The 15975-nt window shown below is 44.4% G+C and overlaps 3 protein-coding genes across 4 annotated transcripts in view; 1 reads left to right on the top strand and 2 right to left on the bottom strand.

Moving 5' to 3' along the window:
* The window catches only part of BEX4 (brain expressed X-linked 4), a 667575-nt gene that overhangs the window by 224350 nt on the left and 427250 nt on the right, over nucleotides 1-15975 (bottom strand). The window lies entirely within an intron of this gene.
* The window catches only part of BEX5 (brain expressed X-linked 5), a 64026-nt gene that overhangs the window by 10889 nt on the left and 37162 nt on the right, over nucleotides 1-15975 (top strand). The gene's annotated exons all lie outside the window — the stretch shown is intronic.
* LOC118720243 (nuclear RNA export factor 2) overlaps nucleotides 1-15975 on the bottom strand; it is a 31694-nt gene that overhangs the window by 2118 nt on the left and 13601 nt on the right. Inside the window, 14 exon segments of the mRNA XM_045582448.1 lie at nucleotides 49-156; nucleotides 305-360; nucleotides 444-503; nucleotides 959-995; nucleotides 2793-2902; nucleotides 3081-3188; nucleotides 3307-3395; nucleotides 3536-3605; nucleotides 3722-3802; nucleotides 3900-4004; nucleotides 4115-4198; nucleotides 4815-4898; nucleotides 7589-7617; nucleotides 7620-7654. Of these exon segments, the coding sequence (XP_045438404.1) occupies nucleotides 49-156; nucleotides 305-360; nucleotides 444-503; nucleotides 959-995; nucleotides 2793-2902; nucleotides 3081-3188; nucleotides 3307-3395; nucleotides 3536-3605; nucleotides 3722-3802; nucleotides 3900-4004; nucleotides 4115-4198; nucleotides 4815-4898; nucleotides 7589-7617; nucleotides 7620-7654 (1056 nt within the window).

The following is a 15975-nucleotide window of genomic DNA, read 5'->3' on the forward strand; positions in this document are numbered from 1 at the left end:
CTGGGGAGCAACATGGCCCAGGATCAGAGTCTGAGCTGTGATACTCACAGGGCTGGGTCTTCGGAGTTGAAGGCAACGGTCAGGGAGAAGCAGGCCTCCTGGTGGTAAGCGCTGAGGAGACGTTCTCGGTCTTCAGAATCATAAATCAAGTAATATCTGGGGGGGGAAAAGGGGAACAGGCTCTCTCTCAGATTTGGGCCCACCAAGGGGCCTTGAAAGCTTCTCTTAACCCATGAGCAGACCTGTGTTATATAGCCTTTCCTGTCCTAGTTCTCCTTTGCTGCATGATCCCAGGGGTACTTACTGTAGCAGGAATTGAAAGACTAGATTCTTTAGGGTCTCAGGTCCTTTAAAGCTTTCCTGGAATCAAAAGACAACTTCAAAATATGTAGGTAGACAAAGCATCCCTTGTTACACCCCAATCGTGCTTGATCTGCACTCACCTTACAGGGTTTTATTATGTCCATGTCAATTACAGTTGGTGGAGGTAAATCCTGGCCATCCTGAAGAAGGGAGGAATAAATTAGCAGTATAGGGAGGTGGTCCTGGGTGATTAAGGGAAAGGATGGACCCAGGAGATGGCAAAGATCAGAGGTCAAGGGTGAAAAAACCTGGAAATTCCATGGGCAAGATTCCAGTGGGCATCTGCATCATGAGGTTCTGGAAGTCTCTACTGTTTTATTCAGTGTGTGTGTGTGTGTGTGTGTGTGTGTGTGTTCCTCCCTCTTTCACTTTTCCTCCCTCCTGCCCTCCTTCCCTCTCTCCATGGCTCTCTTTCTTCCTCTCTCTGTGTATAAACAGTTTTGCAGAGATATTCATGTATTTTTTCAGAAGTCCACATTCCCCTAAATGGATGAGAGTTTGATGCAAACATGTAATCCAGGCAAGACATAAAGGGCTTGAGGGCAGGTGTGGAGGTTGCCAATGTAAGTAAGAGATGATGAATGTAGGCACTTACCAAGCGTAACAACTTGGGGAAATACTTTCTGATGGCGCTGTCCAAATGCAAAAAGAAAGAAGTGGTTGATAGTTTGGGTTGCATGCTTCCATTTACTTAAAACACTGATGGCATGAACAGAGACAGGAGTTCTGCCCACCCAGAATCCCCTTTGCCCTCCTCAACCTCAGATTTCAAGGCTTCTGGGTCCACTTCTCTGCTGAGCACTAACCATCTGCCATATGGAATCTCTGGAATACAGACTCCTCACCTCTCTCCACACCTTCACATTCATATTACCGCCGTTCCTTCCTGCATCCCTCACCTTTTCCTCCCTCCCTCGCTCCCTCTCCCTCTCTATTCTCCTGGTTAACTCCTGCCTAGAGGGCCCTGCCTCCTCCTTCAGTGCCACAAACCACAGCATTTTGATCCCAGACTCCAGAGCTCCTTCTCCCTCCCTGCCTCCCTTTCCTTCTTCCAGGCCACCACTGATGGCTCCGGAGAGAAGAGGGAATGGGGTGGGGGCCCAGGGTTCTGCCACCTCAGTGAGGATCCAGTATCCTGCCATGAACAGGACATGCGCCATGGATAGCCCAGGACCCTAGGCCAAGGAGAGTGATGGAGGGAGGGATTAGGAGACAGGGAGTGAAAGGGAGAAGAATGAAGACAGAAAGAAAGTGAAAATAGTAGCAGAGATTGGGAAGACATCAAAATGTAGAGTCAAAGGAAAAGGAAAAAGAAAAAAGTAAAGGGAGGGGAAGGAACCTCTGCCCTGGCAGTGGGGGTTGGGTCAGAGAAGAAAAGAGAAAAGGGACATGGCTCCCCTGCAGCAGCCCTTTCCTTCATCTGCCCCTGGTAGGAATGGAAAACATGCACCTGTTGGCCTGAGGGCCACAGGATGCTGGTTGAGCTTTTGTCACCTATGAGAGATTAACATGAACTGGGCATGGGAAACACAGCAGCCATGGGATCAGGAGACCTTCCCAGAAGGGTCAGGCCCCAGCTGAACTTGGGGTTGGGGGTCTGTGGTCCCTCTTGTGATCACCACCTTCTCTCCTCATGGCCCCTGTGCACCTACCTGTACCTGTCTTAGTTTGTTCCCATGCCTAAGGAATCCTGTTCACATCATATTAGACAGGGCTCCTCTGAATGTTCAGGCAGGAAGTGTGGAGGAAGGGGTCGTATTCCTGAGATAACTTTCTGTCTTATCAACCCTCTCTGCCCTCAGCTTTCCACTGCTTCCTCAAGAGGCTCTCTGCTAATTTCTGGCTCTTTATCTAGGGAACTCTGGATTCTCCAAAGGAAAGCCCAGCTCCTGGCATTGAACCAGAGGAATGGATGCCATGACAGCAGCCCTCTGGGGGCATTGGCAACAGCATGGGGTGGGAAAGTCCTCATGTCAGTGTAGGATTGTAGAAGGTTCTTCTCAGAATAGGATAGGGATACTCTATATCATCTAAGAAGCAAGAAGCCCTGTCTGAGCATGAGGCCCTGGACTAGAAGATCCTTTTTAATGCAAGGAACCAGCATCTGTCTCAAGGCTAAACACCCCTGGTTCTTGTGGGGGAGAGTCCTGTTTCCTAGAGCACACTCTTGGGAGGGCATGTTAGAGAATGGTGGGTGCAGAGAAGTAGAAAACAAACTCCACATGAAGTGATCAGGCCAGAGAAAGGAAAGGAGACTTCTAAGCTCAGGTGAGAGACACATACAATGAGAAACAAGAGGGCAGGGCCAGTGGTCCTCCCAGAGGACTAGAGGTTCTATGTCCTGCAGAGGGACCGAGTCAGGAATAATTTGGTTCTTAGCGGGTGGAGGAAAGATCTCTCCCAAAAAGAGTTACAGTGGTTTCACCAACCTTATGTAAGTGGGCTGGTTTGGGAAGGTATTGCACAAGGGGTTCCCTTTCAGCCACAGCTCTTCCAGCTCCAGCCCTTTTATCTTGTCCAACTCGCAGGCTGACTTTAGCTGAAAAATGTGGGGGAAATTGGAAAAGAAATATCAGGAAAAGAGGTACATCTGGGCTCCTGCACCCACAACCCCCCCCCCTCTCCCCCACTGGTACTTTTGCATCCCTCCTGTCATCACTCTGATGTCCACTACCACCCACTCTCAACTCAACTTTGACCTGGCTCCCTCTTCTCACCTGATTTTTTGAAAGGTTCAGGATCTTGATTGTGGGTGCCATCTGCATAATCTCAGACAGACCATCCAGCTGGCACAGTTTGTTCTTACACAAATTCAGGGACAACAGCTTTAGAGAAGAAGAGTCAGAGTGATCCTTACTATCTAGGACCTGAGAGACAAATCTGTCCTATGTCCCATCTGTCCCACCCCCTACTGTAACACCAGCACTGGGTCTAAGGCCTCACCTCAGGGAAATTCTCTTTGATGATCTGCAGGGTAGCAGCCATGCAGTTTCTTCGATTTAGGATTATAATAATATCATGGCCCAGTAAGTCTTCAGGGAACCAAGCGTAGGGAATGAGAAGATTGAGATGGTTCCAGGACCAGCACCTCCCTCATTACCATTTCTAGGTCTTCCTCTCAGTCAGATTCTTTTGTCTTCACCTTCCCTACAATTACTACTATTAGGTGTACCTGGGTCAAAGCGGAGCTTGTGAAGGTCAAGAGCTTTCTGAGAAACATCATATCGTTTGCTTATGGTCAGCTATAGAGGGAGATGAAGAGAGCTGCTCTGAGGTTATTGTGGTGATAAATTGGGGACTGAAGGAGGAACACGTGTTTCTGAGTGTGGGCACACAACATGCCTTATGTCTACATCACCTTTAGTTGCTCCATTTTTTCTGGCTCCAACTTATTGCATGCAGAGTAGGGTACAGCAGAAGTATTAACAAAGATAAATATCTGCAGGAAGAAGAAGTAGGATAAACACCCGGAACTCTAATACCAAAGAAGGTTAGTAGCCTCTGGCCTGTGTTCAGAAAATATCTTCAACATATACCTTTTGGTTCTCCTCATCACAAATCTTGCCGTTTATGTCCTTCAATGCAGAGGCAGCACTAGCATCCTGGACAAAGAACTGGGCCAGGTGTTTAACATAGTGGAACTACATAGATTAAAAACAACAGCAATAATTTAAGTGGCCTCTGGCCCTAGCTGAGCCACATCTATCCCCCTTCCCTGAGCCTCTTCATCTGGCTTCACCATCCCTCTTACATCCACTGGAGTGAAGGGGACACTGCAATGGCTCTGGATTGAATTCATTAGCCATGTCCTGTCGTACTTTATCCCATAAGGGACCTAAGGATGAGACAAAGAGAAGGGTTGGTGAGAAAATGTGGAAATAAGGCTAGAGAATAGCCCAACACAGTGTTTTATTCTGACCTCCTACCAAACTTTAAGACTCTAAACTAGGGACCATTAACATTAACTAGGGACCATTAACATTACTTCAATGTGGTGTGTTTTTTTCCAGATGGATTTTCTAATTATCCTTTTTCTCTATTTCAATATTTACCTTCCAAATAATCAAATTTAGATGCTTAAAATGACCTTCCTTTAATAAGGTTCCAGGGAAGATCCTACCTATTAAAGACCCTACCTGTCCCTCTGATAAAAATACCCCCCCACACACACACACACAAACAAAACAAAAAAATTTTAGAGAATCAAATGGAGACATCTAGTGAGAAGTTGCTCCATCTCCTTGGCAGTAGTTTCTACCTTTCCTGTAGTCGACCTTCCTTCAGTCACTCTGTTCCCTTGTTACTGTTTCTCTGAACCTGAACTTTGGATAATCAAAGATGTTAATTCCTCCTGAACTTAGCAAAGTTCCTAGAGTCTTTATATGAGATCAACACAACTCCCCTGGATCTGCCTTTCTTATACATTTCTTACATTTTATCAGGATACTCACTGTGATCTTGAACCAGTCCCCCAGGGTTCCATCTTGTGTGTTTTCCATTTGTCTTTCTGGAGTTCTATCTTGGTATGCTTTAATTCACTTCACACCAATATTTTTAGGGTGGAAGCTAGAGAGGGTTCTGTGGGGAAGTGTATAGAAATAAATGCTCAGATATATATAGAAATGCTAAAAGCTTCCTATATATGCTCACCTTAATTATAACAGGTCTACAAATGGGATTGCTCAACCATTATTCTGGTTCTATCACTCTTCATTTTTACAGCAAGAAAAGAAAAAGAAGACAGAGAAACCAATATGGCGGCATAGGTAAACAACTGAACTTGCTGCCTTGCACAACCACTTCAAAACTACAACTAAAAGACAAAATGGATATCATCCAGAACCATGGGAAGGCCGACTGAGTGGCAATTATACTGAAGAAAAGAGAAAAGCACACTGAGACTCAAAGGAAGTACAAAGGTACAGAAGTGATGTGTGGAGGTACAGAGGCATGTGTGGAAAAGAGCTGGCAACTGAGTACGCTGTTGTCTTTTTCAATCAGGCAGGGAGACACAAGCTCCCGACTGCTCTGAACTACAGTTCTGGGTGAGACTCTGGGGACCCAGACTCATACAGGGAGAAACTGGACTGTCTGGCATTGGGCCGGAACACGAGGGTGGCTTTCTCTGAGGTGCTTGCAGTGATCATTGATCCTGCATGGTGCCATGGGACACAGAGACCCGGGGACCTCATCGGGGCAAGGCTGATGGCCAGCCATTGCTGTTTGCTCCACCCTGGTGATTCCGAGACCCCATCCCACCCAATTTACAAACCCACCCTAGCTATGCACAGAGGCTTTTGCATATGAATGGCCTGGCCATTTGCAATCGAAAACCTAACATACTGCAGCTGGGTCAAAGAACCTCAGAGCCCCCCCAAAAAGGCTCAGAGCTGGACAGCAGCTTGCATTGCTTCACAGCTGGGCACCTTCAAACCCCAAACAAAGAGGAGGAATCTGAAGATCTCTCTGTACCTCCTGTTGGGTGGCCTCAGGCAGAGGATAAATTTGTACCTTCTTGGAGATCCAAGAGCCAGTGTCCCAATGGTCAAAGTGAGACCATCCGATTACAACTCTTCACATCCATAAGAGACACACTCAGGGGGCAGACTCAGTGAGTGTCAAAGCCCCACTAAAGCAAGTCTTGCCCCATAAGGGTGTCTCCAGCAAAGAAGTTATCCCATAGTAGACACAACTGGTCCTCACAGCTAATTGGCCTGGAGGTCAATTCCTCCCAGTGATACAATCAAGGCGTAACTACAATAAGGCGTAACTACAATAAGACCATGTACACAGCCCACAAAGGGGTGCACCAAGAGTGTCAACCTCAGGTCATTGGGGAGGCTGAGCCACTGGGCTCTATAGGACACCTAGCACACAAAGCCATTCTATCAACACAGAGAAGCAGACAAAATGTGGAGACAAAGAAACAGGTCACAAATGACAGAAATGAAGGAAAACAAACTATTGGATATAAAGTTCAAAACCATGGTTATAAGGTTACTCAAGAATCTTCTAGAAACCTCCGAGAAATTTAGTGAGACCCTCAAGGATATGAAAAAGGGCCAACTAGAAATAAGCATACACTGACTGAAATAAAGAATGATATACAGAAATCCAAAAGCAGTCTAGAGAATCCCAAGAATCAAGTCAAAGATTTGAAATACGAAGCAGCAAAAAATACCTAACTAGAAATGAAAAAGAATCCAAAAATATGAAGACAGTGTAAGGAGCCTCTGGGACAACTTCAAGCATACCAAATCCGAATTATGGGGGCGCCAGAAGAAGAGAGAGAGCAAGATATTAAAAACCTATTTGAAGAAATAATGACAGAAAATTTCCCCTACTTGGTGAAAGAAATAGACTTACCAGTTCAGGAAGTGCACAGAACCCCAAACAAAAGGAATCCAAAGAGCATCACACCCAGACACATCATAATTAAAATGCCAAGGGCAAAAGACAGAGCATATTAAAAGCAGCAAGAGAAAAACAGTTAGTTACCTACAAAAGAGTACCAATATGACTGTCAGATGATTTCTCAACAGAAACTATGCAGGCCAGATGGGAGTGGCAAGAAATATTCAAAGTGATGAGTAGCAAGAACCTACAACCAAGATTACTCTACCTAGCAAAGCTATCATTCAGAATTGAATGTCAGATAAAGAGCTTTACAGATGAGAAAAGGTAAAGAAGTTCATCACCGCCAAACCAGTATTATATGAAATGCTGAAGGATATTCTTTAAGAAGAGGAAGAAGAAGGTAAAGATAAAAATTATGAACACCAAAGTGACAACAAATACATGTCTATCAACAAGTGAATCTAAAAATCAAGTGAATAAAAAATCTGATGAACAGAATAAACTGGTGAATATAATAGAATCAGGGGCATAGAAGGGAGTGGACTGACAATTCTCAGGGGGAATGGGGTGTGGGGGCGTGCAGGAAGAGACTGGACAAAAATTGTACACCTATATGGATGAGGACAGTGGAGGGGAGGGTAAGGGCAGCAGATGGGGTGTAAACCAGGTGGAGGGGAGCTATGGGGGCGGGAGGAGAGGAACAACTGTAATAATCTGAACAATAAAGGTTTATTTTTTTAAAAAGAAAAGAAGAAGAAGACCATGGAGACTGAAAGAGTTGCATAGTCCTAAGTGCTGCTACATGCAAACCAGGCTATCTGAATAGTTACTGTCATATTTGAGGGTCCTTCTGGGAACCCCTCATTGCCTTGTTTCCATCCTCCTCCTGAAGGTGAAAGGATGATGCTTATACCTACCATATTCATAATGAAGTCTCCCCAAAATTATGGGAAAATACCAACCTTTATTTTTCTTTGAAGAGAACTACTGCTATTATTGTAATTTGAAATTGAGAACAAAAATAAATTTGAAGACACATCAGTGGACATGTACCATGTACCACATCTTGGCCTAACATTATTGTAGGGAAACCAAGTGTCAAACTGCCTGAGTGGAATAATCACACAAACCCCAGAAAGAAAATGCCTCTACCCCTCTATATTTGAGAGTCTTACTCAAAAGATGGCATAATCAGGAAAGAAATATTCAAGTATGGAGTAACTGTGTATGACCATTTAGAAAATGAGACAGGATTTATAAAGAACAAAAGTATGAACATACATGAGCTATACTCTAGGAAGGCATATGGAGTTTGCCTTCTTTCAGGACTCTGTAATCTATTAACCCTTCTACAACCTGGGAAGCAAACTCATACCTTCCAAATATAATCAGACACAACATTGATTTCATGACTAATTAGCAAGCTGTACTTTCTTTTTTAGTACAGTCCAAACTTCAATGTCAGATGAGACTGATGTAACCACTTCCTAAACTGTCCCCGCTCTGTTCAGCCTTGCTTTCAACAATACTTTGAAATATCATAAGTAGGCTTCTTTTTTTATTCAGCTGGAAATATAGTTCAGCTTGGGAAAATTCTAATTTCTGCTCTTTTATAACAGGAATCTCAACAATAAACTGGAACAATAGTGTGAATTATAACTGTTTAGATATTTTTCTATTTGCTTTTGTTATATATATATAGTTTCATAGCATTATGGTCAGAGAACGTACTCTGGAGAGATACAAGATGTTTGCCGATGGGATTGCAAGGTGCAAGATAGTGTGCGAGTGAAAGAACGAAAGGAGAGTGTGGATGTGCGGAGTAGTGTCTGTATTTGTTAGTGAGGGACAGTTATATTCCAAGGAATTGTTGGGGACTGGCAGACTGGGCTCACCTGGCCAGGCAGCCTCTACTGCTGCTGAAATTTCTCCCAGAGCAACTAGCTCTACCTCAGAGACCATGACATCTTGAAGGGAAGAGAGGCAGTGATCTGAAGCCCCGTTTGCCTTCAACTGGGGACCTCGGATACTTCCCAGGATCCTACAACCACAACCCCCACGGATGAGCTGCCTCAGCTATGAATTCAGGAACACCAAGTCTCTAGCCTCTTCGTCCCCGGGTGCCTAGAAAGTCTGTCCAGGAGAAAAAGACGTGCCAATACGTGGACAAGCCCTGCGCCTTTTCACACAGCAGAGAGAAGGAACAGCTGAATTGACTAATATCCACCTGGAATTGGAAAATTAACACAGGTCAGATATCGCTAGAGAAAGATGATATCTGGGATCCAGGCTGGAGGGAGAAATGTGAGCAAAATGTGCATGAAACTAAAGTCTCAGAGGAAGACTGAGCCCCACAAAATCTGAGGTTGCTGGGGCCAGTGTAACCCTCGAATGTGGAAGGGGTGTCCACAGAGATGCTGGCAGAAAAGTACTAGAGAAATTAACCCATAGCAGGGCTGAACCCAGAAAGGCAGCCTGAAGTTCTACCAGTATACTAGCTGCGGAGTGCCCCGGAGGAAAAGATAGTAGTCTGTGTGTGTCCTGTGGCTTTTTTTTTCTTTTTAAATCTTGCTTTTGATTGCTAAGTACAATACATAGGATCTTCCAATTGAAAAACCCTCACCAAGACTTCAGGGGAAAGTTGTTTTTGTGGATCCTGGGGTTCAGAGTGGGGAAAGACTAGCAGAAAACCAGCTCTAGGGAAGTCTATCCCCCCAACCCAATATTTAGTTGTGCAGGGTAAGCAATCTAACCACTGGGTAGGGGAGGGGCCTTTTTAAAAAAAATATTTTTTTTTCATTGATTTTTTATAGAGAGGAAGGGAGAGAGATAGAGAGCTAGAAACGTCGATGAGAGAGAAACATCAACCAGCTGCCTCTTGCACACCCCCTACCAGGGATGTGCCCGCAACCAAGGTACATGCCCTTAACCGGAATCGAACCCGGGACCTTTCAGTCCGCAGACTACCACTGAGCCAAACCGGTTTCTCGGGGAAGGGCCTTTTACCACCAGATATCAATACAGAAACACTGCCAACCAGGGGTTGTATCAGAAATTGACTCTTATGTACATACAATTAAAGGCAAGCTGAGAAACAAAGTGCTCCTGACTGCTTGAAAACAGGGTTGTGGTTTATGACACAGAGGAGCGGTGGAGCATGGGGAACTTCAATACTGTGCTGCCTACCTGACAGGAAACAGATCTGCCAATCAGAAGAGTAGAGGAAGTGAATGACCTTCATTACTTCACTACTTTATTTTTTATCTTTTACTTGGGAAACTAAATTTTTTTCTCATTTGATTTTACCTTTTTTATATTTTTATTTTTAACTATTATTATTACTAACGTGTTTTCCCGAAAATAAAACATCCTCCAAAAATAAGACCTACTTACAGGTTTCCTTCTGAGTGAAATATAAGGTATCCCCTGAAAATAAGCCCCCCCCCCCAAGCTCCGTCTCAAAATAAAAATTAATTTACCTTAAACTGGTCGCTAGGGCCGCCCCAACTGGCGTCTAGCAACCAGTGACGTTACGTGGAGTTCTGACGTCACTGCTGTGTGGAGGCGGAGTGGAGGTCAGAGTGAGTGGTGAGTGCGGGGCGGGAGAGAGGAGGAGACTTTCGCAGATGCCTGAAGAAGAACAGGAGGATTAGATCGGACAGGATGTGGCGAAGGTGGTGAGAGCTGGTCTGTCTCTGGTGACACTACCTGATGCTCACGGCCACCCTCATGATGACTGAAGGTTCTCAGTCAGTGGCAGACCCTGCTCCAGCCCAGATCCAGGCCCCAGCAAGCCCAGTGACAGTCCCCAGGCAGGCCCCAGGGGGTAAATGTCTGATAAAGGGGTAGGGGGGATGTCTGGTGAAGGTGTTCAGTGGCACAGGGGTGGGGGGGAGGGGGACCACTTAAAATGACACAGGAGGATCAAAAGGGGTTACTAAAATGGTAATCCCCCCCCCCCTCTGATTCTCCTGTGCCATTTTTATTCCCCCTCTGGTCCCCCCTGTGTCATTTTAAGTGATCCCCCTCCCCCCACCTTGATACCCCAATTCCTTTTTTTTTACCCCTAGAAATGAGTGCAAAAAGAAAAAGCTACTCTGTGGAGTACAAGAAAGGAATCGTGGAAGACTCTTGGGGCCAAAATCTTACTGCTTTCTGCAAAGAGAAGATGTTGAGTATCTGATTGGTCCGAAAATGGCGAGCAGAGTATGGTAATCTCATTGAACTAGTGGACAAGGGAAATGCTAAAAAGCGCATGTGGATCAGGTCGGCAACCATTATTTTCCGAGCTGGAAGACCTGATCTGTGAATGGGTTGTTGACAGGAGAGCAGAGGCTTTGGTTGTGAATAGGGCTCAGATTCAAGAATTTGCCCTTGCAATGGCACCACAGTTTGACATAGCCCCTGAAGACTTCAAAGCATCACAACACTGGCTGGATAATTTCCTTCAGTGAAGTGAACTGTCTTTAAGAAGATCTACAACATTGTTTAGGTTGGAAGATACTCAAGTTATTAAGTGAGCACTTGCATTCAAGTCCTTTATTGATGATGCTGACTTCTCTAAATACAACTTTTCCAACATGATTGCTATGGATGAAACCAGTGTTTATGGGCCAATCATCTAAAAAAAAAAAAAAACCAAACAATTGAACAGCGGGGTGCCTCCTTAATGTACATTCCCTCCACTGCTTACGAAAGTGCACGTGTTTCCTGTATTTTGGCAATTTGTCTGGATGGCACTAAAATCCCATTTCTAAGAGCAAGAAGGAAAAGATTGAACGTGTTTTGGGCGTTTTTATTCTTGAAACTGAAAAAGCCTGGGCTACACAAGCAGTTATAAGGAAATGGGTCGATTTAATGTTGCTGCTTGTTATGAGAGGGAGCCAAAGAGGTCTGCTAGTCTGGGATGCAGCCAGCACTCACCACACTAAAGACATGAAGACATTTCTTCACGAAAGAAAAATAGATCAGATAATGATTCCCATAGGAATGACGGCCTATCTCCAGACTCTTGATATTGCAATAAACAAGTCATTCAAAGACAATTTGTGCATGGAAATTAATGACTACAATGAAAAAAGAATGGAGAGAAATCAGCGTGGAAACTTTGTGAAACCTAAACTGCAAGAAGTTGTGACTTGGGTGAAGAATTCATGGGAGAAAATCACTGACAGGTGCCTTGCAAATGCACTGGGAGCAGGCTACCTTGACAAGAAGTACTCATTTAAAGACAGTGCTATTGCTAAACATGAGAGATTTGGTCCACTGATTCTGAAAGAAATGGAGTCACAAGAAATTCACCAGGAAATTCAGGAATTGGATTGTTATGATGATGTTCCAGAAGATGATGACATGATTGTCATTGAATAAATGAGTACATTCTTGATACTGTAGGATTCACAGTTTGTCTGGTTTGTGTTGACAACTACCATATACAGGTAATAAATTTCCTTTATTTTCATTTAACAATAAATGTGTACTGTATTCTTCTTCATGGAAAAATAAGACATCCCCTGAAAATAAGACCTAGCGCATCTTTGGGAGCAAAAATTAATATTAGACACTGTCTTATTTTCGGGGAAGCACTACTATTATTTTACATTTTTAAGTTTTTTTTAGGATTAGTATTCTACATTCTATTTTTAGTTTTCCTTTAGCATTATTTTGCTCTATCTCAATTTTTCCTTTATGCCAATGCTCTCTTCCTCACTTTCCCCTTTTTTCTTGTTTCTCTTACCCTGTTCCTGCTTTAGTTTTTCTCTATCCTCTTTACTCACTGTTAAAAATTGATCTTACTCATATATCTAATTTCTGTTCCCCTCCTCCAAGTCCATACACACGTCTCTCTTCTCTTTCCTCAGTATCCAAAATCTTTTTTTCTTCCTTTAAAAAAAACTTTTTTTGCCTTTTTCTTTCTGTCTTCTTGTTGTTTGACTATTGATTAGTTTGGTTTTTATTGCTTATTTGTTTTTGTTCTTTTTTTTTTTTTTTTTTTTTTTTACTTCTGTTTCTCTTGCTTCACTTGTTCTCTTCTCCTTTTAATAACTAATTCCAATCACAAACTCAGACCTATCCATTCTCTATTCTTCTTTTTTCAACAGTAAATGAATACATACATTAAAGAAGGATAAAAGGTGGGTTTTTTTTTTGTGTATGTGTGTATAATCTATCTAATGAAAGAGTAATATGCAAATTAACCATCACTCTAAGACAAAAATGGCAGCGCCCGTAGACACAAGATGGCAGCACCCAGTGCTCTCAGGCCCTCTGGAGTCCTCCAGTCCCAGGGAGGTCTGCTACTGAGAGCAGGCAGGCAGCAGCTCAGCCTGTTGGCCTGGGAAACAGCTGTGCCTCCCGGCATGATCTTCTACCAGCCCCGGCCTGGTCTGTGGGCCTGGGAGGCACCCCTGCACAGCCCGCAGGATCTACTGCCTGCCCTGACCCCAACACGGTCAGCTGGTGTGATCCACTGTTCGCCGTGGCCCGGGCCGAGGGCATTCAAGGCACCCATGCACAGCTGATGCAATCCACTGCCTGCCCCAGCTTGGGCCATTGGTCTGTGAGGCGGCAGTGATCCTCTCCCAGCTCCCGCCTGGACCCTGGGCCTGTGAGGTGCCGGTGCACATTGGGTGAAATCTGCTGCCCGCTCAAGCTTGGGCCATGGGCCTGCGAGGTGCCTGCGCATGGCCAGTGCCATCTGCTGCTTGTCCCTGCCCAGGCTGTGGGCCTGCGAGAAGCCCGGGCCGCCTATAAACCCACCCTCCCCCACCCCCAGCGATCAGCTCCCACCTGAAGTTGGGGGTTGTAGGCCTGGGAAGCAGACGCGCCCCCCCCCCCCCCCCGAGCTATTCCCTCCCAGAGGCAGCCTAGGGTATGAGGCTGAACCCCCATGGAGTGATCCCCCTACATACCTATAGCCTTGGAACTTCCCTTGATGCCAGCCAAGTGATTGGAGATGGGCAGTGATATCTGGGTGATGCTGCCAAGTAAACCTCTCCCATTGGGTAAAAACGTCTGACCACGTAAAGGATGTAAATGGTTTTTGTCTAAAATCTTTAAAAACCACAATGGAAATGTCTGAGGTAGGTTTTCACATCAGAAGTAACTTACAACTAATTTCTGAAGGCAAACCTGGACATTGCAGTTACATTACTGGAGAGTACCCCGAGGTCTGGAGGTTGGCTCTGCAAGGGCGGTGTGGGTGCTCCCCACCCTGGTTCCTCAGCACCTTGGGCAGGGCTTGAGCCCACCCAGGAAGGCTATTTCCCCTACAGTTTTCACCAAGGCAGGGAGGTTTTGTAGACATAAATAAGAAGTGCCCACACGCAAGTCCTGAAGATTCTGGGGCCAGAATAAATGACAATCAAACTGGAAAAAGAGCAAAACCAGAAACAACACCAACACAAATCATCTTTTTCTTCAGATGACTGTGTGTTTCTCTCTTCTTTGTCTTCTGGAAGCAAGACAGATTCAAGTACTGATGATTCTACCAACAGAAAAGTTAAGAGAAAGAGGGGACAGAAAAGGAATAAAAGGAAAAAAGAAAGGACAAAAGATGAAATATCAAGAAAAAGAAAGAGAAGGAAAAAAGAAACAACCACATCATATCACCTTTCCAAGGTCTCATGAAATTCCTATTTAAGTTTATTTTATGACACTTTTAGTTTGGGTTTACATTTTTACTGGTTTGTGAAGACCACAGCAGGGACACTGTCCAATATGTTAAAGAAAAAAGCCCTAAATAAAGAGGGAATATGGAAGGGAGAGCATTTGGGGGTGACCGGACTGGCAGGGGAAGGCAGTTGGGGACAATTGGGCTGGCAGGGGAACAGTTAGGCATTGATCAGGATAGTAGAAGGGTGGTTATGGGGTGATCAAGCTGGCAGGCAGAAATGGTTAGGGACAATCAAGAAGGCAGGCAGGTGAGCACTTGGGAGCCAGCAGTCCTGGATTGTGGGAGGATTGGGCCTAAATGGGCAGTCGGACATCACTTGAGGGTGCAGATTGAAGGTGCAGGCTGGGCTGAGGGACACCCCCCCACCCCCGTGCATGAATTTCGTGCACCAGGCCTCTAGTCTTAATAATAAAAGGACTGTGGCCATAACGTTGTAATGCCCAACAACTGGACGAGGAAACACAGGGAACTGGGTGGATGGCGGCAGTGGTCAGTGAAGCAGCCCAGGTCCTGGGTGCCTGATGGCCAGTGAATATGCAGGTGGGTGCAGTGAGGTGGGCATGGTGAGGCATGTACAATTGGGCAGGGCCATGCAATTTCAAGTGCTGGGCTTCTAGTACGTATATGTATATGTATATGTATATGTATATGTTTTGTATATATTCTTTATATATATATTATTTTATTTTTTTATTTTTTGTTTATAATTTTGTATTTTCTTCTTATACACTCATTCTCTATCTACCTCCTTTATAGTGAATTGTGGCTATCTCCCCATTCATTAAATTCCTTGACTTGCCTTCTGGAAAAAAAGCTTTGCTTCCTCAGATTCATCTGTTTCTTGTTTTGGGGTTTGTAGTTTACATATGTTGGATTAGGTGTTTGTAGTTTGCATTCATCTCTGGGTGTTTCTTCTTTGCATTTTTTATTTTAAAAAATTAAAATGTTCAGGAAATAGTATGATACATTTATGTATATATCCTTCACTTAAATGTAGAGAGCCATCTGGGAAGGCACATGGGCATTTTCCTTTAAATTGTCAGCTGAGTCCAAGACAACTGGCAGAGCCAAGGCTTGGATACACATTTCCCTAAGATGGCAGAAAGTGTAACTAGCTTGGCCTTCATATCAAGCCCTGGTGTCAGCAGGGGCGGGTCTAGAAATGTAAATCCAGACAAGCAGAGAAAAAGGAATCCTTGTGCACTGCTGGTGGGAATGCAGACTAGTACAGCCACTGTAGGTTTCCTCAAAAAATTAAAATGGAACTCTCATTTGACCCAGTAATTCTACTTCTGGGATATATCCCAAGAAACTAAAAACAACATTCAGAAAGGATATGTGCACCACTATGTTCATAGCAGCACAATTTACAATAGCTAAAATTTGGAAATAACCTAAGTGCCCATGAGCAGATGAGTTGATTAAAAAACTTTGGAGAGATCCAAGATGGCTGCTCAGGTAGACACCTAACTGCAGCAGCACACAACAATTTCAATGGAATACAACTAAAATGTAGAGTGGACATCACCCAGAGCTACAGGTAGTCGACTGACTGAAAATGCTACAACAAGAAGGAAAGA

The sequence above is a fragment of the Pipistrellus kuhlii genome, unplaced genomic scaffold (genome assembly GCF_014108245.1).
Source record: "Pipistrellus kuhlii isolate mPipKuh1 unplaced genomic scaffold, mPipKuh1.p scaffold_m20_p_16, whole genome shotgun sequence".
NCBI lineage: Eukaryota > Metazoa > Chordata > Mammalia > Chiroptera > Vespertilionidae > Pipistrellus > Pipistrellus kuhlii.